At 43.2% G+C, this 26,090-nt stretch overlaps 1 protein-coding gene and 1 pseudogene across 1 annotated transcript; one reads left to right on the forward strand and one right to left on the reverse strand.

Annotated features, from left to right (window-relative positions):
• Positions 1-2,164: 2,164 nt before the first annotated feature.
• Positions 2,165-9,713, reverse strand: LOC127672667 (uncharacterized). The gene is made up of 2 exons (XM_052167967.1): positions 8,728-9,713; positions 2,165-2,204 (listed from the first exon to the last, which is right to left on the reverse strand). Exon 1 carries the CDS (start codon positions 9,705-9,707, stop codon positions 8,817-8,819), a length of 891 nt encoding a protein of 296 aa, XP_052023927.1. The 5' UTR covers positions 9,708-9,713; the 3' UTR covers positions 2,165-2,204; positions 8,728-8,816.
• A 7,133-nt stretch (positions 9,714-16,846) lies between these two features.
• Positions 16,847-26,090, forward strand: part of LOC127673217 (zinc finger protein 431-like) — a 34,179-nt pseudogene continuing 24,935 nt past the window's right edge.

Below are 26,090 nucleotides of genomic sequence, written 5' to 3' on the forward strand. Positions count from 1 at the left end.
ACTATTATTGCCTACACACACACACACAAAAAAAAAACTTTGGAGAACATAGACTAGCAGATGAACAGAACACCTGAAAGCATTAGAACAAGAAGAGGCTAGTACACCCAAGAGCAGTAGAAGGCAGGAAATCAAGAACTCAGGGCTGAAATCAACAACGTTGAACCAAAAGGACTATACACAGAATAAACAAAAGTAGGAGCTGGTTCTTTGAGAAAATCAACAAGATAGAAAAACCTTTAGCCGGACTACCCAGAGGGCAAAGAGACAGTACACAAATTAGCAAAATCAGAAATGAAAAGGGTGATATAACAACAGAAACAGAGGAAATTGAAAAAATTATCATATCCTACCATAAAGGCCTATACTCAAGAAAACTGGAAAATCTGGATGAAATGAACAATTTCCTAGACAGATATCAATAACCAAAATTTTATCAGTATCAGATAGACCATCTAAAAGGACCCATAACCCCTAAAGATATAGAAGTCGTCATTGATATTCTCCCAACACAGAAAAGTACAGGACCAGATTGACTTTAGTGCAGGATTCTACCAGACATTCAAAGGAGACCTAATGCCAATACTCTTCAAACTAATCCATAAAGTAGAAAGAGAAGGAACATTACCTGACTCGTTCTCTGAAGCCACAATTTAGGTAATACCACAACCACACAAAGATCCAACAAAAAAAAGAGAACCTTAGACCAATTTCCCTTATGAATATCGATGGAAATATCCTCAACAAAATTCTTGCCAACCGATTCCAAGAACACATCAAAACAGTCATTCAGCATCATCTAGTAGGCTTCATCCCAGGGATGCTGTGATGGTTCAATATGTGGAAATCCATCAATACAGCAATCCTCTATATAAACAAACTCAAAGGGAAAAACCCACATGGTCATTTTATTAGATGCTGAAAAAGCATTTGATAAAAGTCAGCATCCATTCTTGTTAAAGGTTTTGGAAAGAACAGGAATTCAAGGCCCATACCTAAACATAATAAAAGGAATATACAGCAAACCAGTAGCCAACATCAAACTAAATGCAGAGAAACTTGAAGCAATCCCACTAAAATCAGGGACTAGACAAGGCTGCCCTTTCTCTCTTTCCATATTTATTCAATATGGTACTTGAAGTTCTAGCTAGAGCAATTAGACCACACATGGAGGTCAAAGGGATACAGATTGGAAAGGAAGTTGTCAAGCTATCACTATTTGCAGATGATAGGATAGTATACTTAAGTGACCTAAAAAACTCCACCAGAGAACTCGTACAGCTGAAATGAATCTTCAGCAAATGGGCTGGTTATAAAATGAACTCAAGCAAATCAGTACACTTCATATATTTAAAGGATAAACAGTCTGAGAATAAATTATGGAAATGACACCCTTCACAATAGCCACAAACAATATAAAGTATCTTGGTGTGACTCTAACCAAACAAGTGAAAGATCTGTATGACAGGAACTGTAAGCCTTTGAAGAAAGAAATTGAAGAAGACCTCAGAAGGTGGAAAGTTTTTCGTTGCTCTTGGATTGGCAGGATTAATAATAAAAATGGCCATCCTTCGAAAAGAAATCTACAGATTCAATGCAATACCCATCAAAATCCCTGTCCCGCGCTACCGTCTTGCCAGCAAAACGACGCGGCACACTCAGGATCCTTCTGTAGAAAGCTTTTAATGCATCTTGAGAGGGATAGCATAAGCTTACAACAACGGAGATTCCAACGGTCTGAAAACCCGTCCCTTATATAGGCTGGTAAGCCCGCCTAGGACGTGGCACTTCCGAATTGGTTGCTGCTCATCAGCCCATATTACACCACGAGGTAGGCAGAGACCGAAGGACATTAAATCACTTCAGGCATGCGCACTGATTTGTTCGCCGGTTAATGATACATTTTAGCTAGATGTGAACGCCATCTTGTAATGGAGTTTGCAGGAGCAACGGGCGGCCCCTCACATCTCTCTCTTTTTGTTTTATTATGCAGCAAATAGATCTCCCAGTAGAGAGTGTAGAGACAGTGGTCGCACCTCCCAGCCAAAAATATTGATCAGACCATTTGCGGGAGTTATCCCTAGGCCTATTCTGGAGCCCGAGATACTCTCGACCTGTCCTCTGCCGTTTTTCTGGGAAAGGGAGACTTGGGCAGGCAACCCTACTTGGGTGCTGTGTTGGACACTCTGCCCAGTGCAATGAACCTGAGTTCCGGGTGTGCAAGAGCTGTCCGGTCAGCGATCTATTGCTTGAGCATAGTTAACCATACATCAGTGGAAGCCCCATGTTCCAGGGCTGCAAGCGCCTGGGTAATAATCACCTTGTCTCTCTTATTTTGGGTTCTGAGTCTGCACACCCTTCATAGGAGAAACACCAGTCCACAGCAGACGGCCATGCCAAACAATCCAACCCCCACCCATTCTTTGAAATAGGAGACAGCCAGAGAGTTCCAAGATGACAGCAAGACATGTGGAGTTGATCTACTTGGAGGGCTTGTTTTAGAGATTAAAAGATCATGTAGAATGGTCTCTCACTCAGTGTCTTTTTTCTGATAGGGGATTATATAAGAATGACTTACAGGATGCAGTCTGCCTTATTCCACAACAGTTGGATGGGAAGCAAAATCCAAGAATCCTGAAGTTATCAGTCCCAGAGCCTGGACATCTCAACTGGTCTTCAGTAGAAGATGGAATCACATACAAATAACTCTAATGAATGCCAACAAAGTAATAAGACTTGCTACCTAGAAGAGATGAAGCAGGCAATGTGAAAACTTTCTACCTCTGTGTTTTTATATAGTTCTCAAGAAGAAGGCATGGCCAACCTAAAGGTGTGTGTTCAGATTCAATCTCTGGATTAAAGATGAATTTCTTTTGCTGGGTGTGGTGACTCAGACCTTTAATCCAATCATTATGGGAGTGAATAATGCAGGTGGATCTCTGTGAATAGCCTGGTCTACAAAGTGAGTTCTTGGAGAGCCAGTGGTATTTACAGACAAATACTGGCTCATAGCAATAACAACAACCACCACCACCACAACAACAACAATAACCATAATAACAAAAATCTGTGGCTTTCTTGCTCTATATCCAGATTAAGGTCTCTTTCTTTCAAGCTCAAAAATATCTGCATTAAGTCAAGTCTTCCTACTTCAAAGACACTAATAACGTTCTTGCTTTTTTTTAAGATTTATTTATTATTATATGTAAGTACACTGTAGCTGTCTTCAGACACTCCAGCAGAGGGTGTCAGATCTCGTTACAGATGGTTGTGAGCCACCATCTGGTTGCTGGGATTTCAACTCAGGACCTTTATTAAAGCAGTCAGTGCTCTTAACCATTGAGCCAACTCTCTAGCCCCACTGATAACTTTCTATAAATTAAACAAAATCCCTTGAATGTGTGTCCTCAAGTTGTGGATTTTGCTTAAATTGAGATTTAATCAAGTTGACAACAAAGAATAGCGACCACATAGTGTTACTCTGTGTAACCCTGGCTGTTCTGAAAATCACTTTGTAGACCAAGGTTACTCACTTCAAAGGTCTCCGTTTCTTTGACTCCCTCCTTCTGAGATTAAAAGCACAAGCCACCATGCAGTGATTTCTACTTGAGTAGGGATATTATTCTAGAACAGCTATACCTGCAGCAGTTTAGAAAAATGAATCTGAGACAAGTTGTCCTATGTTTGGCTGGCTCAGGAGGCCTTGATGCCACAATTTTGTCCCCTAGGTCAATGACCGTGCATTTATATTAATTAAACTAAATAAATTCTTAGATTAAATGGTTGTGTCAGCACTCATTTTCCTATCGAATTATATAAACTGGTCATGGGAGAAGGATTTGCATGTGGAGCATGGTTTCTGCCTTCAGAGCAGAGTAAGAGGACTTGCTTGTGTGTGTTCTTAGTGCCTGCAGTCTTAGTGTTCTGTTCAGAAGCTGCTTTCCTGTGGCAGTGAGTGGAAGTTTGTTCTCCACTTTTTATTCTACCACATTGCTGTTAAGATCTTTGAACCACATAGACTTCAGATTAATTTAGTATCATACACATGTTTGCATCATTCCGACATGTAGACATTCAATCTGAACTGCATCATTTTTTAAAGATCCATTCAGGGACATGAGAAAACTTAAAAGAAAAGATGGTCTTATTTCCAGGAATTCATTTATATATAGTCCAGGAATGTTATAGTTATCCTAGAGGTATTTGTTTGCTTGTTTGTTTGTTTTTACCTATGAAATTGAGTATGGTCCTTAAAAAAATCTACAAAAATTTGAGTTGAAATTCTGAGGGGGCTTGTATTAAATCTGCTGATTGCTTTTAGTTTGCTGACCTCATATTATGTTAAGTTTACATATTCTTGAACATGGGAGATCTTTCAGTTTTATTTATTTATTTATTTACGTTTTTATTTGTGGCGATCCACACCATTCGCCATTACAAGATGGCGCCGAGGAGTGCAGTAAACACCTTTATTTTGGCCCATGTTCCAGCATGAGTCTGCCCGGCAACAGCTGCAACCTATCCTAGCCTGACTAGCTTATCAACAGGGGGAAGTCCCTGCCCTGCCTATATATGCCGCTCCCTCTCCTCCTCCCTCGCCCCTTGCCTCCAGCTCTCCCACAACCAAGAAGCGCTCCAATAAAGTGTGATCAGAGAAGAATCCTCGTGTCAGTGGTCTTCTTACCCTGCTGGTCAGGGGGCTCACCACAGCTGGTGCCGAAACCCGGGAATTCTTGCTCCCAGCGGACCCAAGTGAGGGGCCGAAGAAGGATTGAGATCTCTACACACGGAGCGGCGATGTCGGTAGGTCTCCCCAGGTATGTGGTTCGGCTATCCTGTTGACACTTTGGTGATCGCCGGAATTTTCTCTGTGCAGTCGTGGTAACTCTTTTGTGCTGATTTTGGCTTCGCTGTCACAAACCTGGTGCTGAGTGCCTTTGTTGGGCTTGAAACGAAAGTAAGACCGCTGTAGATAAAGCGGCGTTTCTTGCTGTACTGTAAGTCCCTCGTAGATAAGTGGGCAGTATGGGTAATAACTTGGGGGCCGGACCTGGCACCTGTGACTTTGAGGCCCCTATACCTGGTCTGCTAAAACAGCGAGGACTGAAGGTATCACCGCGCACAGTAGAAACCATAGTGAAGGATATTGATAAGGCAGCACCTTGGTTTGCCGTTTCGGGCGATCTTAGCCTCGGCTGCTGGGATAAACTAGGAAAAGATCTTGAGAGGGCAAAGCAGGAGGATAGGATCGGCCGAGGATCGATTCCCTTATGGAAACTGGTCCATTCGTGCCTTAAGGACAGTAAAAACATGGAGCTGATTAAGCAAGGGCGTAAAGCCTTGGCTACACACCAGGATAGTCTATCAGAAGCCGAATCAAAAGAGGGGGAGGAAGACAGGCCTGCAAAATACAAAAAGGATAAAAAGGAAAAGAAAAGAAAAATAAAACAAGGGGAAGGTAAAAAGGAACCCCTATATCCAGTACTGGAAGAGTTTGCTAACTTAGAAATATTAGAGGAATCAGAAGAGGAGAGATTGTCAGAGGAGGAAGAAGAGGAGCTTGAGGAAGCTGCCGCAGAATATGAGAGCGACCGTTATGGGCGGCAACCAAATTTGAATAAAGCCAGAACAGGCACGGGACCAGTGGCGCCCTCGGCCCCGTGCGCAACCCTGGCTCCACCCCCGTATCACCCTTCTGGTGGGGGGTGGCACTTTATAGGAAAAAGAACGTGGGAACGCCTCGCGTCTGCTTTTCCTGTTTTTCAAAATCCACAAACTAATGATAGATACTATGAGCCTATACCTTATAAACAATTGAAAGATCTTGTTGACGCGGCAAAGACTTATGGAGCAAATGCCAGTTATATTCATACATTGTTGAGCAGATTGGCAGGTCAGCCTCTCACTCCATCAGATTGGTCCGAGGTCGCCAGAGCAAGTCTGTCCACCGGACAATACCTGGACTATAAGTCCCTAGTTGCAGATGCAGCCCAAGCCCAGGCCCGAATAAATGCACAGAATCAGCACTCCCAATGGGATGCTGACATGCTTTTGGGAATAGGCCGATGGGCAGCAAATCAAACACAATTCCCAATAGAGGTCTATGCTCAAATTAATGATATCTATCAGAGAGCATGGAAAGCCTTGCCAAAAAAGGGTGAGGTGGCTGGAAATCTAACAAAGATATTGCAAGGACCTAATGAGCCATTCTCGGAGTTCGTGGCCAGGATGATGGAAGCCGCGGAGAAGGTTTTTGGAGATTCAGAAACAGCTGCACCCTTGGTTAAACAGCTTGTGTATGAACAATGCACTAAAGAGTGTAGACGGGCGATCACGCCCTGGAAAGGAAGGGGGATTGACACCTGGCTGAAAGCATGTAGGGAGATCAGTGGACCCTTGACTAATGCGGGATTGGCTGCTGCGGTCGTAGCGGCAACTCATAGGACTCAAGGAAAAGGGACAGATGCTTGTTTTGGTTGCGGTCGGACTGGTCACTTTAAGAAACAACGCCCACAAGTTAGTCACAGCACGACTCGGGCACCTGGAACCTGTCCAAAATGCAAAAAGGGAAAACATTGGGCTAATGAGTGCCGATCAGCAAAGGACATTAATGGGCAGCCCATCCACCAGAACGCATTCCAGACAAAAAACGGGAAGCGGGGGCCCCCGTCCCCAGGGCCCAAAAATCTTTGGGGCAGTTCAGGAACCCAATATGAGACCTCCATTACCCCCAGGAGAGCAACACCAGGTTCCGCAGGGTTGGACCTCCGTGCCACCGCCAGACTGGTATTGACAAAAAAGATGGGTGTGCAAGCAGTAAGCACAGACATGACCGGACCTCTAGAAAAAGGAACGGTCGGCGTTATCTTGGGACGCCCGTCCTCGACTATGAGAGGGCTTTTCGTCCTCCCCGGGGTGATAGATTCTGACTATACGGGAACCATTAAAGTAATGTGTCATGCTCCCTTTGGCATCATTTCCATAGCCCCGGGAGACAGGATCACTCAGTTGCTCGTCCTGCCATCTTTACATGATAGATTTCCTGCTAACGCACAGGAGCGCCAGGGGAAGGGTTTTGGCTCTACTGGAATTGATTTGGCTTGCCTCTCAGTCGAGTTAAATGATAGACCTATCCTGAACTTAGAGATCGAAGGGAAGACCTTTTCAGGCCTCTTAGATGCAGGTGCAGATCAGAGTGTCATGAAGCTCCGAGATTGGCCCAAGCATTGGCCTCTGCAGACTTCCTCTCATACGTTGCAAGGCCCGGGGTATGCACAAGCGCCCTCTATTAGCGCTAGGGAACTACATTGGAGAACTGAGGATCAACAAGGAAGAGTCATGCCTTTCGTTGTTGATCTCCCCATTAATCTCTGGGGACGAGACATTCAACAACAAATGAACCTAATATTAACTAATGACTACTCCAAGGCCAGCAGACATATGATGAGAAAACAAGGATATATACCAGGAGAAGGTCTTGGGGCTAGATTGCAAGGCAGGAGATCCCCAATCAAGACTAATCAGAAGCAAGATAGAAAAGGGCTGGGTTTTTCCTAGGGGCCGCTGAGGAAAAATTAGCTATTCCTTGGACTACAAAACAGGCTGTTTGGGTGCCTCAGTGGCCCCTATCCCAAGAAAAACTCCTAGCAGCTGAGACCTTAGTGAAGGAACAACTATCTTTGGGCTACATCGAGCCTTCTACCTCTCCTTGGAATACTCCAATTTTTGTCATTAAGAACCTGGAAGTGTTTAAACACTTTGAAGAACCTTTTAATTTGTTTTCAGATTCGCTTTATGTTGTCAATGCAGTTTCAACTTTAGAAGTAGCCGCTGCTATCCATCCCTCTAGTATGGTGGCTCCTATTTTGGTACAAATTCAGAACTGTATTTTACAAAGGAGACATCCCTTTTATATTGGTCATATTAGAGCCCATTCCCTTCTGCCAGGACCATTGAGCACCATGAATGATATCGTGGATAGAGCAACACGCCAAACAATTATGGTGGCTATAGATCCTTTTGAATCTGCAAAACATTTTCATGACTTATATCATGTCCCAGCAAATACTTTAAGACTAAAGTTTCATAATACCAGAAATATGGCAAGAGATATAGTTAAGTGTAGCGAGCCCCCTGACCAGCAGGGAAGAAGACCACCGACACGAGGATTCTTCTCTGATCACACTTTTATTGGAGTACCGATTGGTTAATGGAGAGTTGAAGATGAGGGGCGAGGGAGAAGGAAAGGGAGCGCCATATATAGGCAGGACAGGGACTTTCCTTTGTAGATAAGCTAGTCGGGTTGGGATAGGCTGCTTGCTGTTGCCGGGCAGACTTGTGCTGGGACAAAGGCCAAAATGAGATGTTTACTGCACTCCTCGGCGCCATCTTGTAATGGCGTTTGCAGGAACAATAGGCAGCCCCTCACATCTCCCTCCTTTTGTTTTGTTATGCAGCAAATATATCTCCCAATTGAGAGAGTAGAGACAGTGGTCGTACCTCCCAGCCTTTTATCAGACCATGTATGGGAGTAATCCCTAGGCCTATTCTGGAGCCCGAGATACTCTCGACCTGTCCTCTGCCGTTTTTCTGGGAAAGGGATACTTGGGCAGGCAACCCTTATGTGGAACGACATGTCTCTCAGAGGGATAGTGGCCCTCTGTGCGATACCTTGTTCATCAACCCTCCTTGGGTGCTGTGTTGGACACTCTGCCCAGTGTAATGAACCTGAGTTCCGGGCGTGCAAGAGCTGTCCGGTCAGCTATCTAAATGCTTGAGCATAATTCCAGGGCTGCAAATGCCTGAGTAATAAAGCCTCAGAGATCTTTGTAGAGGCTGATCCAGGCTTGAGGAGACTGGCCGGCTTCCAGAGCTGTCAAGGCTCGAGCAATGACAACCTTTTCCCTGTTCTGAACTGCTCGCATTTTGCAGAAAAGGAATAGAGTTAAAAATAGTCCTGCCAGACAAAACGCGCCAAACATGCCAACTCCTATCCACTCCTTAAAATAGGAAAAGGTTTTTACCATCCAATCTGAAAATTGTCCTATAGTGACCAATTCTACCTTGGTGCTGTTAAGCACATGAATGCGATAACTGAAATTAGCTTGTAATTGCTCGAATTCTCTGGACCAATTTCCACTCAGAATATTAGACAACTGCTTAGACTCATTGAGGGTCGCAGAGTAGGGTGTTACGCAGATGTGGGGAGTTCTGTCTACACAGCTTGTAGAGATGACATCAAATAAATCTTGTAAGGCTACCTCTAAGAGGTCTATTCTCTTATTGAGCATTAAGATTCCTGATGCAAAATGAGCATTTATTTTCTCTTGTGAGGAAAAGGCAGTAGAGGTCTTCTGTACTATTTCATTAATTTGAGTAACTGTTTGTACCTGATTAGCCATGGCAACCCCTGCAGTGACCGCCGCAGCTGCAGAAACCGCTATTGCAGTGACTATTGCGGCCGTGATGCCAAAATCTCTTTTCTGTCTAAACAAGGTAACCAAGGGAAATTCATTTGGATCAACCCTAACGGGGATAGGTACTAGGGTAGGCATGCCCATTACTAGTGCTGAATCATATTTTCTGTTACTCCAACACTGACTGATGTAACAACTTTGATTCTTGCAATCCACTATGGGAGAGGAATAGTTAAACAGCAAAAACAAAAATGGAGGATCTACACACATGCGACCTCTAGAGAATGTCATATTATGTTGCTTATGAAGACTATTAACTACAAGCCTAATAGTAGTGGAGTTTAGGACTCCAGAAACATTGAACAGATCTACCTTACTATTTTCCAAATTGACTATAGGCGAGAGATCACAGACTGCACCCTTAGAGTTAATAAGGGTCCAGGATGATAAAGGCCATCCTCTCTTTGTGGATTTGTTAAGATACCTGTATCTGTCTAGTTCAGTTGCAAACCAGAGCCCAGGTGAGATGGGGAACACTTTATCAAAGTGTCCCCTGCAGTGTAAAAACTCAGGTGGGTAATCAGGGAGGAGATTTGGACACGGATGAGTAGGTATAGACCCATTATATGTTCCGCTACCATTGCCCTTAAAGATCATGGGTATCAGTGATGTCATATTCATCCAAAAGGTATAAGTGTTAACTGCATCTGAGCCATGGCCACCATCGCCCGAGCCTGACTGTATGCCATTGTTGATGCTGGATAACGCCTCAGTCAGCATCCTGACTGAAAGGCCTGGCTGCAGGTATCTAAGTGGATCATCAAAAGCTGCCAGTGTTTGACTCTGGATTCGGATACATGGGGACTGAGAAGAATTGGAAAAACAAAGTGTTCCTGCCAATGGAACTCGAGTCTGGTTAAAAACTTGCATCTTCAGTTCGGTCTGATCTTTAGATTTACAAGGTACCCCATAATGGCATCGGGTGGAGTAAAATTGAGGAAAAACATTAGACTCATTATGCACGGGCACCGGTATTGGCCAAGTGCGAGAAAAAGACCAAAAATAATTTTCACTGGCATGTATCAGGCGAATCAGCCACCACAGCATCGTTATTCTCTTCCACATTTTCGTTGTTGGGATTCGCATCCTCCTCTCTTGGGCTTTCAACTCAGCGGGTCAGCCTCTCTGGAACCCAGATCGGGTCAGCTCGGTCCTGTGGAAAGACACAAACAGCTCCCCTGGATCCTATTAAAATAGGATCCGGTCCGTACCAGTTATTGTCCAGCACATCCTTCCACATGACGTGCACGCGAGGAGATAGAACTGAATTTACGTGCCTGTCAGCGGCAGTTGTATTGGACTCATTAAGATTTAAGAATTAAGTATAAAGAGTGCTAGAGATGTTCTTTCTCGTGGGGTAGCATGTTCAGCTATTCCCCCTTTTTGCTTAATTATGTAAGATTTAAGAGTGTGGTGGGCGCGTTTCACAATACCTTGCCCTTGGGGATTATATGGGAGGCCAGTTAAATGAATCACATCCATTTGACTGCAAAACTGTCGAAATTTTTGAGAAGTATATGCTGGTCCATTGTCTGTCTTAAGGAGTCTGGGTTTGCCCCAAGCATCCCATGCTTCGAGGCAATGTTGAATAACATGTGAGGACATTTCTCCTGTTAGAGGTGTAGCATACATAATGCCAGAGCATGTATCAATAGAAACATGCAAATATTGAAATATTCTAAAGGAAGGGATGTGAGTGACATCCATCTGCCATACTTGTAGTGGTCGAATTCCCCGTGGGATAATTCCCATGTGAGGCACAGGCAAAAATTGACAACAATTTTGACATTGGGTAACTATTTCTCTAGCTCCTTTTCTAATCAATGAAAAACAGCGACGTAATGTTTCAGCCGTCACATGAAAGTGCTTATGAAATTCTTTTGCAGCTTCTGTCTGGGAAGACAGTGCAACAGCCACGATCTTGGTGGCTTTATCCGCCAATTCATTTCCTAGTGACATAGGACCAGGGAGGCCGGAGTGTGCTCTGCCATGAGTAATATAAACAGGGAATCTTCTATTCACTAATACAAATTGTATTTGTTGAAAAATATTAGCAACTTTGCTGGAGGACTTTATTACCCCAGCTTTCTCAAGAAGGTTAATTGCATTAACTACATAAGAAGAGTCAGACACAATATTAAGCGGTCCTGGGAAGGTCTCAAGAACCTCTAGTACTACTAAACATTCCACAATTTGAGGTGAGGTTTCATTATATTGTTTAGATACTACCTCGCTATTAACTATATAAGCACCTATACCAATTTTTGATCCATCAGTATATACCACGATTCCATCTGGGAGTGAATTTCTGGCTGTCACTTGTGGAAATACTACAGCCTGACTCAGGGCAAATTGCAAAATTGGATGCTTTGGACAATGATTGTCAATCTGTCCAGCAAAGGAGGTAACTAAAATCGCCCAATCATTGGTGTAGCTGCCAAAATTTTGAACTTGTGCTGCAGTATACGGCACAATCAAAGAATTAGGATGTTGTGTACCTAACAGCATTCACCACATAAGAAGTATCTGAAAGTAAATTAAATTGAAAGGAGCATTATTTGAAAAACTTTTAACATAATTTGTAATTTAACCACCTGTGAGGAGCCAGGCTGATATTGGCACAAAACGGGCTCATTGTGCTCGATCATATGAGCTCCACAACCTGTTTTTGATCCATCTGTAAATATATTGGGGGCACCTGGCAAGGGTGCTTGTGCAGTTACTTTTGGAAACACCAGAGGATGTTCCTTAAAAAATGAAAGCAAAGGATGTCTAGGATAATGATTATCTATTAATCCATCAAAACAGCAATGCAATATGACCCAATCATTAATTGTTCTGCACAAAATCTGCACCTGAGAGGCAGTATAGGGAATAATCAGTGATGTAAGATTCTTCTCAAAAAACTGTAGGCATTGTTGTATCTCTAGAAGGGCCAATTTAGCAATTGCAGTAGAGTAATGATCAATAGATTTTGCTGGTGAGGCTTTAGGATGTACCCACAACAAGGGACCTTCTTGCCATAGCAGGCCTGTAGGCTGCAAAAAGGTAGACAAAATGCATAAAGCAATTTTCTCCTTTTCTTTGTAGCGAAACAACACTGTGTCTTGTAAGCCTTGTTTTACTCTGTTGAGGGCTACTCTAGCCTCTTGTGTTAATATTTGGTGTGAATCCAAGACCGAATTTTAATGCCTTATAGATCTAAGTTTGAAACTTTATTTTGAACCATATCTGTGTGAATCTGTTAAAAATATTCTTTTGGCCAAAACTCTCTATGTGAAGCCTGTAAGATAAGGCCAGACTTACACCCAGCAATCTTGCAAGGAATAGCCTGTAACTAGACCCCATTGTATGAAGGTCAAATAACAAAAGGAACTTGTAATATTAAAGCATAACTACAATTTTGAAAGCAAAACCCAGTTTTAAACAATCTTTTCTCTTTAAAATAATAGCAAACACATTATTTTCATATTGCAAAGTTTGTCCATCAGCTTGTGTGTTTGATTGTATGACAGTGTAACTTATTGAAGAGACATTATTTTAAATTTTATTTTTATAAATCTGAGTTCTAGGATAAGAATCACATAAAACATTATATCAATTTAGAAATATCTTAGAAACCTGTATTTCTTGGCTTCTGTCATGCCACATGTTGCTTAAGATAGCTTTAACCCTAAATTATCAGTTTAAAACTTACCTTTTGTTACCATTATATTTTATTTTGAATCATGTCCAATAACTTATGAGTCAATACTCTATAATCAAGGCATGTAAAACATTTATACCTTTAAGACCAATTAGAAATAAGGATGAAGCAATTACACAAATCTCATTAATTTAAACCAAATATATATATAATTTTCCAGCTGTAATTTCAGGGGAATAAAACACCTTGAACCCAACCATCACCACGGTAGAAATTTTTTTTCAGGAGAATTAACCATTAAGTTTGAGACTGCTGGCTTCTTAAAAGTAGCTTTTTTCTCCAGCAGTGTTTAACTCATAGTTAAGAATGTGAAGCTCCTTTAATCATCTTCTTCTGTGTAAATTGCAGACTGGCAGGACTGCCAGTAAATAACGCCCCCTTTTTACCATTTTATGTTTCCTTTTTAACACATAACATAAACACAACAATCATTCAGCCACTCAAACAATAGACAACATAAATTGACACACATATAGACAAGTTTTTGGTGCACCAAAAATAGGCAACAGACAGAAATGGAACTTAATGTCCCCAAAAAGATACAAATAACTTACCCAGAACTAAGAATATCTCCATTAGGATTCAGAGAGAAAATAGGACGTCTCCCATTTTCTTATGTTTCCTGGAGAGTTTTAAAATTAGCTTTTAACCATTATTATTATTATTATTATTATTATTATACTTTTTAATACCATGTCTTGTACATGGAAAACCTGCTTTTCAGAAACCTGCTTTTTCTCTTGTTTAAGAGTTAACTTCTTATCTTCTTTTTCTTCTGGGAGTTCTGCCAGAGAAGGGAAGAAAACACAGTGACCTTGTAGAGAAAAGCACAGTGACCTTGTAGAGAGAGGTAGGAGGGGAGGAGAGCCCAGGATTTTCTTTGTCCGGCCGTTTTTAACTGTCTCTGACTTTTAAAGTATAACTTTTTCTTCTAGAGAATTTAGCTCGAGTAGGCTGCATAAATTCCTCAGGTGTGATCTAGCTCTCCGTGGAGCTCCTTTGAGAGAGCTATACTTAAAGCAAGCTCTTGCTTTCCCAAATAACCACGCAGGCTAGCAATAGGCTGCTTTAAAAGTAGGGTTGTGAACTTTCTTGTAATTCCCACTTAACTGTGAAGTTTGTTTTTTGTTTATTACTATGTAAATCCTCTTTCCTTTTGCGAACTTCCCCACCCCTGGTCTGCCTTAATCTGCAGGGCGAGGCTAACTAGCCACACTCTCCTTAGTATAAGGCAGGGACGGTGGCTATCCACCGAGGCCCATATCATTTTTCCTATTTAGCTGCTTCCTCTTTTAACTCTTCCTCCTCCCAACTCTGACAACTCCTGCTCAGAGTCATTGCTAGCCAGATCTAAGGTTATTTATTTTCTTTAAACATATACAAAGTATTCTCTCCGGGTGACTTGTACTTCATCCCCCGGGGCACAACTGCTTTTAAAGGATATAAAGTATCCTCTCCGGGTGACTTGTACTTCGTCTCCCGGGGCACAACTGCTTTTTCTTTTGTCCACATATTTTCCTCTTTTTGTATCTCTTTTACTTTTACTTTTACAACTTTTTTCTTTTTGCGCGCTTCCCTTTTTGTGTTTTTCTAAGTTAGAAAACTTTTCCAGTACTGGATACAGGGGTTCCTTTTTACCTTCCCCTGGTTTTATTTTCTTTTTCTTTTCCTTTTTTTTTCTCCTTTTTATATTTTTCAGGCCTGTCTTCCTCCCTTTTTTTGATTCGGCTTCTGATAGACTATCCTGGTGCGAAGCCAAGACTTTGGGCCCCTGCTTAATCAGCTCCATGTTCTTACTGTCCTTGAGGCACGAATGGACCAGCTTCCATAAGGGAATTGATCCTCGGCCAATTCTATCCTCCTGCTTTGCCCTTTCAAGGTCTTTTCCTAGCTTTTCCCAGCAGCCGAGGTTAAGATCGCCCGAAACAGCGAACCACGGCGCTGCCTTATCAATATCCTACACTATGGTTTCTACTGTACGCGGTGATATCTTCAGTAACACAGAAGAATCACCACGACTGCACAGAGAAAAAATCCAGCAAACATCAAAGGGTCAGCAGGGTAGCCGAGCCACATACTACTTACCTGGGGAGACTTACTCACTCCATGTGTAGAGTTCTGAATCCTTCTTCGGCCCCTCAGGCGTGTCCACTGGACCTACTTCCCGGGTTTCAGCACCAGCTGTGGCGAGCCCCCTGACCAGCAGGGAAGAAGACCACCGACATGAGGATTCTTCTCTGATCACTCTTTTATTGGAGTACCGATTAGTTAATGGAGAGTTGAAGATGAGGGGCGAGGGAGAAGGAAAGGGAGCGGCATATATAGGCAGGACAGGGACTTTCCCTTGTAGATAAGCTAGTCGGGTTGGGATAGGCTGCTTGCTGTTGCCGGGCAGACTTGTGCTGGGACAAAGGCCAAAATGAGATGTTTACTGCACTCCTCGGCGCCATCTTGTAATGGCGTTTGCAGGAACAATAGGCAGCCCCTCACAGTTAAGAATTGCCAATCGTGTGTTCCTTTTCATCACCCGCCTCATATCGGGGTGAATCCAAAAGGCCTTAAGCCTTTATCCCTCTGGCAAATGGACGTGACACATGTACCCGATTTTGGGAGGCTTAAATATCTCCATGTATCTGTAGACACGTGCTCAGGCATTATTCACGCCACGCCTATGGCAGGTGAGCCTGTTCCCCATGTAAAAACTCATTGCCTGGAGGCTTGGGCGGCCTGGGGTAAGCCGCATGCCATAAAAACAGATAATGGCCCAGCTTACACCTCCCGTGGTTTTCAAGCATTTTGTGCACGCCTTGAGGTCTCTCATCATCTGGGATTACCCTACAATCCTCAAGGACAAGGCATTATTGAAAGAGCCAATAGAACTATCAAGGAGATTCTGCAAAAACAAAAAGGGAGAATAGCTGAACACGCTACCCCACGAGAAAGAACATCTCTAGCTCTTTTTACACTTAACTTTTTAAACCTTAATGAGTCCAATACAACTGCTGCTGACAGGCACGTAAACTCAGTTCCATCTCCTCGCATGCACGTCATGTGGAAGGATGTGCTGGACAATAACTGGTACGGACCGGATCCTGTGATTCAGAGATCCAGGGGAGCTGTTTGTGTCTTTCCACAGGACCGAACTGACCCGAATTGGGTTCCAGAGAGGCTGACCCGCCGAGTTGAAAGCCCAAGAGAGGAGGATGCGAATCTCAGCGATGAAAATGTGGAGAAGAATAACGATGCTGTGGTGGCTGACTCACCTGATGCATGCCAGTGAAAATTATTTTTGGTCTTTTTCTCGCACCTGGATGGTGAAAACTTTTTCCTATTTTAAGGAGTGGATCGGAGTTGGCATGTTTGGCGCGTTTTGCCTGGCAGGATTACTTTTAACCCTATTGCTTCTCTGCAAAATGCGAGCTGTCAGGAACACGGAAAAGGTTATCATTGCTCGAGCTTTTGCAGCTCTGGAGGCTGGCCAGTCCCCTCAAGCCTGGATTAGCCTCTACAAAGATCTATGAGGCTTTGCACGACACTCAACTATTCATCCCTGAGCACAATTATAGAGGGAGCTGACCCTAAGTAGCCGTTTCAGAGACGGGCAACTTCCTCTGTCCCCTGACCAACCTAAGACATGGAACCTTGAGGATGACAAGGTGATCCGATGACGGGTAAGGCTGAGGGACTAGAGAGGTCGATCCTAAGACAGAGATGGCTACATATATTTTCGGTCTGGCCCTCTTGCCCAGTACCTTGTTTATACAAAAGAAAAGGGGGAAGTGTGGCGATTAACACCATTCGCCATTACAAGATGGCGCCGAGGAGTGCAGTAAACACCTTTATTTTGGCCCATGTTCCAGCACGAGTCTGCCCAGCAACAGCTGCAACCTATCCCAGCCTGACTAGCTTATCAACAGGGGGAAGTCCCTGCCCTGCCTATGTATGCCGCTCCCTCTCCTCCTCCCTCGCTCCTTGCCTCCAGCTCTCCCACAACCAAGAAGCGCTCCAATAAAGTGTGATCAGAGAAGAATCCTCGTGTCGGTGGTCTTCTTCCCCTGCTGGTCAGGGGGCTTGCCACATTTATTACTTTCATTTTTTCCAGTCCAGTTGTTACTTCTCTCCCTACACACTATCCCAGAATTCCGCATCACATTCCTCTTCCCCACTGTCTCCAATAGCATGTCTCAACCCTCCAACACACAGTTCAATGTACTAGAAAAAGATCTTCTATAAAATCATTAAAAATTCCTTCTCCAACTTGAAAAATGTGATGGCCATAAATATACACGAAGCCTATAGATCCCCAAACAATTTAGACTGAAAAATGAAATTTTCTTGTCACACAAAATTCAAAACACTAAATGTGAGTGCTGATCCTGTGCCACAGTTCTCCATACTCAAATTCTCAACCTGGGCAGTGGTGGCACATGCCTGCAATCCCAGTACTCTGAGAGGCAGAGACAGGTGGATTTCTGAGTTTGAGACCAGCCTGGTCTACAGAGTTAAGTTCCAGGACAGACAGGGCTATACAGAGAAGCCATGTCTTGACAAAAACCAAATCCTTAAAAACAAATCAAATCAAAACAAAACAAAACAAAACAAAACAAAAAAAAACAAAAAAGACACCCTGGAGATCAAGGACCAGTCTCAGCATGAGGTACAGCATCCCTTTACCTTCCCAACTCAGGAGAACAGGAAGTAAGGGCTTTCCAGCTTAGCAGGACACTTTAGCACTGAAACTTCTTGTGGACATCCATCCATCTAGAACACAGAGTGAAGGGGGGAGGAGGTTTTACCCATTGGGCAGGACAACCTAGGATACACAGATAAAACACAAACAAATACAAAAAGAAAAGAAAACTTACCCTCCTCAGGTATGCAGATCTCACCTGAGCCACCATAGTCCTTAGAGTTCTACTCCCCTTCCAAGTCAGGCATCTCTGAACTGTGAAACCCCAGAGGCTGCTGTTGCAGAGGTTTTATCCACATCTACATCCTGTCTGACAACTTCCCTAGGCTGTTTCTCATCTATGGATGTGGAACTCACGGATGTCCTAGAGTGGGACAGGATGATTAGCTGTCCCAGTTACTGCAATTACTTTTCTGATCTGCCCAGCTCAGAGACCTTTCCTCTAAAATCTATTACACAGGGGATTCACGCCATTGACGTGAGAGTAGCTACTTATCTTCACCATCTGTCTGCATACAGACTCCACCTAACACCCTTGGGAGTTCTCAGATGATTAAAGAAACAAAGCATCTGGAACTCTTTTCAGCAAATCTCTCTACCTAACACAAAAAGAATTTTTCGTATTTTAAGACAAGGTGGCTGCAAAGAAACAACTGCCTTGTGTGTACTTTTGCTTTAATAGAAGAGCTGACAGAAGATCCCCTAATTGCAAGTCTTAGCAGGCATCAGGGCTCCTGGACCCCAAAGAGAGATCTGGGTGGCTTGTTCACTTCTTTTTCTTCTTTTGGCCAAAAGCCTTTTGAAGCCACGCCCAGCATCCTAGGTTCCTGGGACTGTCAGAAGCAGGATGCTGGTCAGGGCAGTCTCCACCATCACAGGTCTCAAGTTCTAGTCCTTTGTCCCTGAGCAAGCTTGGTGAGGGTTGGTCTACCTCCTCTATATCTTTGCCTTGGTTGTTGTTGTTTACATCTGCTGAAGCCACACGTGTCTCCTTCTGACTGTCAACAGGGGAGACCTCTGTGCTCTTCTTCATGGCACAGTTCAATCTTTGGTAGTATCTCAGGTAGTCCACGATCTCAAATACACAAAAGGAGTATAGATCACAATCTGCAAACCAGCCATCCTCAGAGCAGTGGCTTGACTCTCCAGAGAAACAACATGGCTCAGACGTGGAAGATCTTGTAGTCAGGGCTGGCAAATCACATCCACTCAGCAGTCCATACTCTTTGGAATCTGCTGTGGTTTTGACAAAATTTAGACGGAACACCATCAGAACCTTCAGGTTATCCATGGAACGCTGAGGGCAAGTCCTTGACCTTCAAATACAAAGAAATCTCCAGTTAGTTAATTATACCCTCCTGAGCATTACACTGTGGAATATTGGGTGTTAAACCCACAATAATAGCATCTATTTGCATTGCCTAATAGAGGCAAAATTCTGCCCAGTCTGGCGATGCAATTCTTTAGTCTCAGCACCTATAGGAAAGAAGCAGATTGGGGATAGAAGTAGAAGCAGTTGCATCTCTGATCTCAAGGCCAACCTGGTAGTCAGACCTAGTTTCAAGACAGCTAGGGCTACACAGGCTAAACCTAGGCTAAAATATCCAAACAAGCAAACAAGAAAGGAGTGAAGCTTCTCAAATTAACATCCTATCACTCTGGATGCAATTGTCTAGAGTTAAACATTATATAATACAGAAACCGGAAAGAACCCAGATGTCCCTCAACAGAGGAATGGATACAGAAAATGTGTCACATTCACACAAAGGCGTCCGACTCAGCAATTAGAAACAATGAATTCTTGAAATTTGCAAGCAAGTGGATGAAACAAGAACATATGTATCATCCTGCGTGAGGTAATGCAGACACAAAAGAACACACGTGTCAGGCACTCACTAATAAGTGATACTAACCCAAAAATCTCACGGTACATATGATACAACCTACAGTGCATATGGAGTGTAGAACGAAGGAAAATTGGGGCTTTCTTTATATTTATATTTTTTGACTTAAAGTAACATTTTATTTTTACTTATTCTATATATTCTTTATTTACATTTCAAGTGACTTCCCCTTTTTGGATCCCCCCTCCCCGAAAGTCTCATAAGCCCTCTTTTCTCCCTCTGTTCCCCAATCCACCCCTTCCCGCTCCCTATACATAAAATGTGACCACTGCTCCCCGCGGCCATTGATGGCCTTTATGTAATATATAATAATAATATAATAATATAACATATATTTATAATATATAATAATATATACATAAAATCTGACTTCCCCCTCCCCGTGGCCTTTGATAGTCTTTTGATATATTCTTTATTTACATTTTAAATGATTTCCCCTTCCCTGGATCGCCATCTTGGAAAGTCCCATAAGCCCTCTCCCCTCCCCCTGCTCCCCCACCCACCCCTTTGCACTCCCCTGTCCTGGTGTCCCCGACATTGCTGCACTGAGTTTTTCCAGGACCAGGGACCACTCCTTCCTTCTTCTTGGGCCTCCTTTGATGTGTGAGGTGTGTGTTGTGTATTCACATCAGTGCGTGCACACCGTGATTGATCTTCTGAGACTGGGTTACCTCACTCAGGATGATGGCCTCCAGGACCAGGGGCCACTCCTTCCTTCTTCTTGGGCCTCCTTTGATGTGTGAGTTGTGTGTTGTGTATTCTCATCAGTGAGTGCACACCGTGATTGATCTTCTGAGACTGGGTTACCTCACTTAGGATGATGGCCTCCAGCTCCATCCACTGTTCCTTTAAGGATAAAGAAGGTACAGCTGTGGGGGAGAGCGGCCGCGCTGCAATGGCGGCAGGGCGTGAGTGACACCCGTGTCTCTGTGCCACAGCAAGGGTCAGAACAACAAGAAGTCGGGATATCTCACTCCTGCCCAGGCTGGTTCCCAACACTTAGGCAAATGGCTGGAAACGGAGACTATCGTCCTACGTGAGGTGACACAATCACAAAAGAACACACATGGAATGTGGTCACGGATAAGTGGATATTAGCCCAGAAGCTCTGAACACAGAACACACAACTCACATCTCAATGACTCCGAAGAAGGAAGGAGACGGCCCAGCCCCTGGAAAGGTGTGACACAGCAATGTTGGGGAGCAGCAGGACAGGGAAGGGGAAGGGGAGAGATTGGGAAATGGCGGAGGGAATTTAGGACTCTGTCAATTTATGAAAAAGACATGTTCATGATGAAATGAAAGTTTTACTGAGGGAAGTAAAGTCACTAATGGAAATGTCACACACATAACCTTTACGACAATAGGATCAGTGAATTTGATGAACATATAAATCACTCTAGATGAAAGGTCTCATCATAAATGTTATTACTATGTTTGTACTACAGACAATTTCACTTTATTATTACACACACAAACATGTATGTATAAACACATAAACATTATTTCTATAAATCAGGTGATGAAGGTCAGTGTCATTTTTCTCTCAAAGCACTGCTTGCGGCTTTGTTTTCTAAATATTATTTTGTAGTGTATTTTTGACATTGTAATTCAGTTTCTTTTTGTTTATATTTCCTGTCTCCAAAACACCCTTTGTACCATGCCTTGCACTCCTAATCTTATCTCATTAATTATTACTGATATGTCTATATTTGTATATATATATATATATATATATATATATATATATATATATATATATAGAGAGAGAGAGAGAGAGAGAGAGAGAGAGAGAGATAAATTATTGAGACTGTGTAAAACATTCATGGTAGGAGACTCAGTCCATCCTGTGCATGCTCTTTAGTTGGCGATTCAGTCCCTGAGAGTCTCCCAGTGTCCAGGCTAGTTGACACTGAGGGTCTTCTTGTGGACTTCCTGTTCCTTCAAAGGCCCTCAATCCTTTCCCCATCTCTTCTAAAAGATTCCGTGTTCAGCTCAATGTTAAGCTGTGGGCCTCTGCATCTGTTTCAGTCAGGTGTTGGGTAGAGACTCTCAGAGGAAAATTATGCTAAGGTACTCTCTGGAAGAGTAAGAAAATATACCCTCAGTAATGTCAGGGATTGGTGCTTGCCCATTTGATGGGTCTCAAGTAGGGCAGGGTATCATTAGGCCATTCCCTCATTCTCTGCTCCATCTTTTCATGCATTTCTGCTAAGATTACCGCCCCATAGACTCCTTGGTGCCCTCCAATTTGTCATCTCTGGCACTTCCTAAAGATACCCCACCCTTCTACCCCCACTGTAGGTTTGAATTCCTTTTCCTGGCCTCTGTTCCTCTGTTTTTTCACACACTTGTTCCTGTTCTCTCTACCTTCCTTTTAGTTTTCCAGACAGGGTTTCTCTGTCCTGGAACTCACTCTGTAGATCAGGCTGGCCTCGAACTCAGAAATCTGCCTGCCTCTGCCTCCCAAATGCTGGGATTAAAGGTGTGTGCCAACCCCCCCCCCCCAGCTTCCACTTCCCCTTTATTACCTGCTCTCTTATCCAGTTCTCTCTCTTCCATCTGCTTCGTATGACTGCTTTATTCCCCCTCTGAGATTGAACCATGCTCACTTGGGTCTTCCTTCTTGATTACCTTCTTTTGGTCAAGGAAGAGAAGTGTGGATATCATGTACTTTATGGTTAATAATTCACTTCTTAGTGAGTACATACATGTTTTTCCATTTGTGTTTGGATTTTCTCAGTCTGTATGATAGTTTCTAGTTGTATCCGTATTTGAGATGCCTTTTAACAGCTTAACAAAATTAACTGCAGGTTGATCTTATACATAAGTGGTAAATGCTGAGAGCAGAACTTGTATAAGAATCAAGAGAAACTGGGGCTGTCCAAGTTTAGCATCCTGCCCATGACATTTCTACAAGCAAGCCCCTGGTCCAAATGTTTTGAGCAGATTCAGCCCTGGTAGTGAGGTTATTCAGAGGTCAACACCTGATGTACCAAATGTGGAGTATCACTAGGGACCTCACAGGTGGCCACATCTGGCTACATGTGACCGATGCTTCCCATCCAGCCCCAGGGAGGATCCACCACCCCAGCTCCAGTCCTCGTCCACATACGCCTCATTATGGGCAGAGACCTTGTGCTCAATATGTTTCAAAAACAGAACTTACTTGAGGTCACCACACAGTACCCAAGAGCAGCATTCAAGTCAGGGCACAGAGAACTGTTCAAGCCTGTTAAGCCAAAACAAACTTCATCATGGCATCAGGAAGAATCCTCCTCTTAGTCTGACTGGCAGGTCTACCTAGTGTCCTTGATTGGCCAGTGAGTCTTACCCCTCCTCAAGGTTAGAGTGTGCTTCCAGTCATGGTCCAGACCTTTCATATATCTCAGGTTAGGTTTGCACTCACATAGCATTTGTGCCTGTCCTCCAAGAACCTCATCCATCTGCACTCCCACCCAGCCCTGGAGGAGGACACACCATTGCAACCGAGGCTGTGAGGGGTTGTTCAGCTGCTTTTTCCTCCAATTTGTGGGCAGTGATCCTGCACTCATCATGACCTGACTTCATTGCTTGCTTGAGAATTCCTCACAGCACTTCCCCTTCTTATTTTTCCTGAAATCAACGTGGATAACCTGTTACTTGACTTGCATGAGCAGTATAAAGCTGGCCCATCAGCAGAACGATGTCCAGGCTTTTAACATTAAAGAGGGATTTTAGGAAATGCGTGTTTTGCTTTGTGGCTTGATACAATTCCCTTCCACCAGATGATAGGCATGAAACAAACCTGGGAGAAAACCAGGAAGCAGATGACAAACCCTGCGGAGCACTATTGTTAGTCAGTACATCTTTCTCAATGGCAAGCTGGGGGGAATACACAACTGTGTTAGCACAGGTTCTCTAAATCAACATATCCCATAGAGTGATTTTTTTCTGAGTATGTAGAAAGATTTATTATAATGTCCCAGAGACAGTTGTCCTCTTCTTCAAATAATGGCTGTCTGGCAAGAGAAACTTCAAATCAAGGACTTATCTTCTGGGAGAAAGAAGCTACAATTTCCCTGAGCCGAGCATGAAGCCAGAAAACAAAACTCATGTTTCCTAAAGTCACTCTTTAAAGTTAATAGCTCGGGCACCCTTCCCCTTGTGGGTCAGATTGATACTTCCACTGCACCTGAGGAATGGGGCTATGCAAGCTATTCACCTTGATTACAGGAAGAGGCAGGCAGGTGCTGTGAGGAAAGCTCAGGCAAGGTCTAAATTTAGGTCCTGAAAGGTGCAGGGTCATTGCTCGCAAGGAGAGGAACAGGCATCTGAGTAGCCTGTGCTGGAATTGTAGGTTCTCCCCTGAGCCTCGGTGCTGTGAGAGTCTGCTTGCAAGGCAGGCACAAATGCTAAGGGAGTGCAAACCACTCCTAAGATCTGGAAAAGAGTTTGGGCCTGAACTAGAAGCACATTTTATCCTTGAGGAGTGGTAAGGCTTACTGGCTAATCCAGACCACTGTCAATCAAAGAAAGTGGAGGGATCGTTCAGGAAATTTTCTGCAAGTTCCCTGTGGCTGTGCAGGCCTGAATAGGTCGCTGTTCCTTGCTCTGAAATCTGCTGTTCTGTGCTGTGCTGTGAGGGGACCTCAGGGAAGCTCTGAAATCGAGACATGGTAAGCACAAAATATCTGCCCACAATGGGAAAGGACAGGCAGCTGAGCAGTGGGTGCTGAGGTGGAAGGTCCTACCAGGGGTTGGATGGGAAATTTTAGCTACATATGACTGTGTGAGGTTTCTAGTGGTGCTTTTTACTTGCTAAAACAAGCAGTGACCTCTGAATATCTTCCCTATTAGGGCTGACTCTTCCCAAATCATTTGGACCATTGGTTTCATTTTAGAAATATCATGGATGCTATATATATATATTCTGCAGCACATTTCCAAAACATTTTGTGTAAAACACTACACACTGACAGGGCTGATATGAATCTAATAGGTTTATTTTAATATGTGCCTGGTTTTTGTTTTGTTTTGTTTTGCACTATTCCTATTTCTTTCCATGTATAGTTTTTTGAATGTTGGGTGGCATGGGGACATTTTTTGTTCCAATCTGTTCGGTATTTTGGATTCTTTTTGTACCTTAATAGGAATCAAAGTTTTAGTTTAGAAGCTATTCATTTAGGATTTCATTAAAACTACTTCTGTGTCCTCTGAGATGATATTCATCTTCTATAACAGTCAAATATAGAATTTGCTTTTGATATGTTGCAGTGTTCCTGGTTATTGAGTGCAAGGAAACTTTTAGACTCCAAATATTTTATGACCAATATGTCCATTTATTCTATTTATCTCCTTTCCTGTTTGGTACGTAAACCTTGCCTCAGTAGTGGTATCAGCACAGGTAATTTCAATGGCCTGATCTCAGGGACTTAGCACCTGCTTAAATCAGTACCTGCCTCCATCAATTGCTGCTGTTGTCAGGTGTGGTTTATATACATTGAGCACTAGCTTCAGCTGCTTTCTATATTTGTTCCCTGTTTCTGTTCTCTACACAAGCCCCCTCTATAGTCTTTCTCTACTCTCACCCCACTCTCTCTGCTCCCTATATGTGTTACAGTCTGTAGGTCCTCTTGTGTACCTCTATCCCTTCCCCAGGTTCTCACTCCTGTCCTTTTCAAAAAACAACCTCTTTTGTATCAGATGTCTTGCATGTTTTAACTTTTGTAGACCTGCTGTGATAGGATAAATTGGATTTCTTGGTGAAATATTTCCCTGGCTTTTCTTCATTATGTTCCAATGCTGATGTATAAGTACCTGGATTTGAGGTGATAATAGGTCTAGATACTGGTCTCTGGGTTTGTCTTGTTTGGGTGGTAATTTTATTCCTGAGTTACTTTTTTTGTCTGTATTTTCACTGGAAGTTGGCTGAGTATAGCCCCTTTTACTGACCTGTTTTGTAGGTATGTTCAAGAGGGAATGCTTGCTAATGTTGAAAGTTTGAAGAAGTGGCATGCAGGAAGAAATTGTCTTAGCAATCCACCAGGAGACATAGTCAGGAGAAAGGTTAAGCTGTCTCTGGTGTTTGTATACTGTTAGGGAGAGCTGTGTAAATTGCATGTGGGATAATAAATAGTGTGGTAAATCTTATAGAAATCCTACTTTGTCTCCTGGCAGGCATGGCATATGGTTGAAAAAGAAGTGTACATTCCTTTCTACTGGAAGAGGAAGGGGTATTCGGTACCCTTGTATGATGGAAAGATAGGACTTACTTTCTGATTTTAAAAGATTCGACTATCAATATATTACTTTGAGTGTCAGACATTTGACAC

The sequence above is a fragment of the Apodemus sylvaticus genome, chromosome 22 (genome assembly GCF_947179515.1).
Source record: "Apodemus sylvaticus chromosome 22, mApoSyl1.1, whole genome shotgun sequence".
In the NCBI taxonomy this organism is placed as follows: Eukaryota; Metazoa; Chordata; class Mammalia; order Rodentia; family Muridae; genus Apodemus; species Apodemus sylvaticus.

Coding starts and splice junctions, on each gene's coding strand:
- LOC127672667 (XM_052167967.1), bottom strand. CDS start 9,707: ATGACATTCTCTAGAGGTCGCATGTGTGTAGATCCTCCATTTTTGTTT.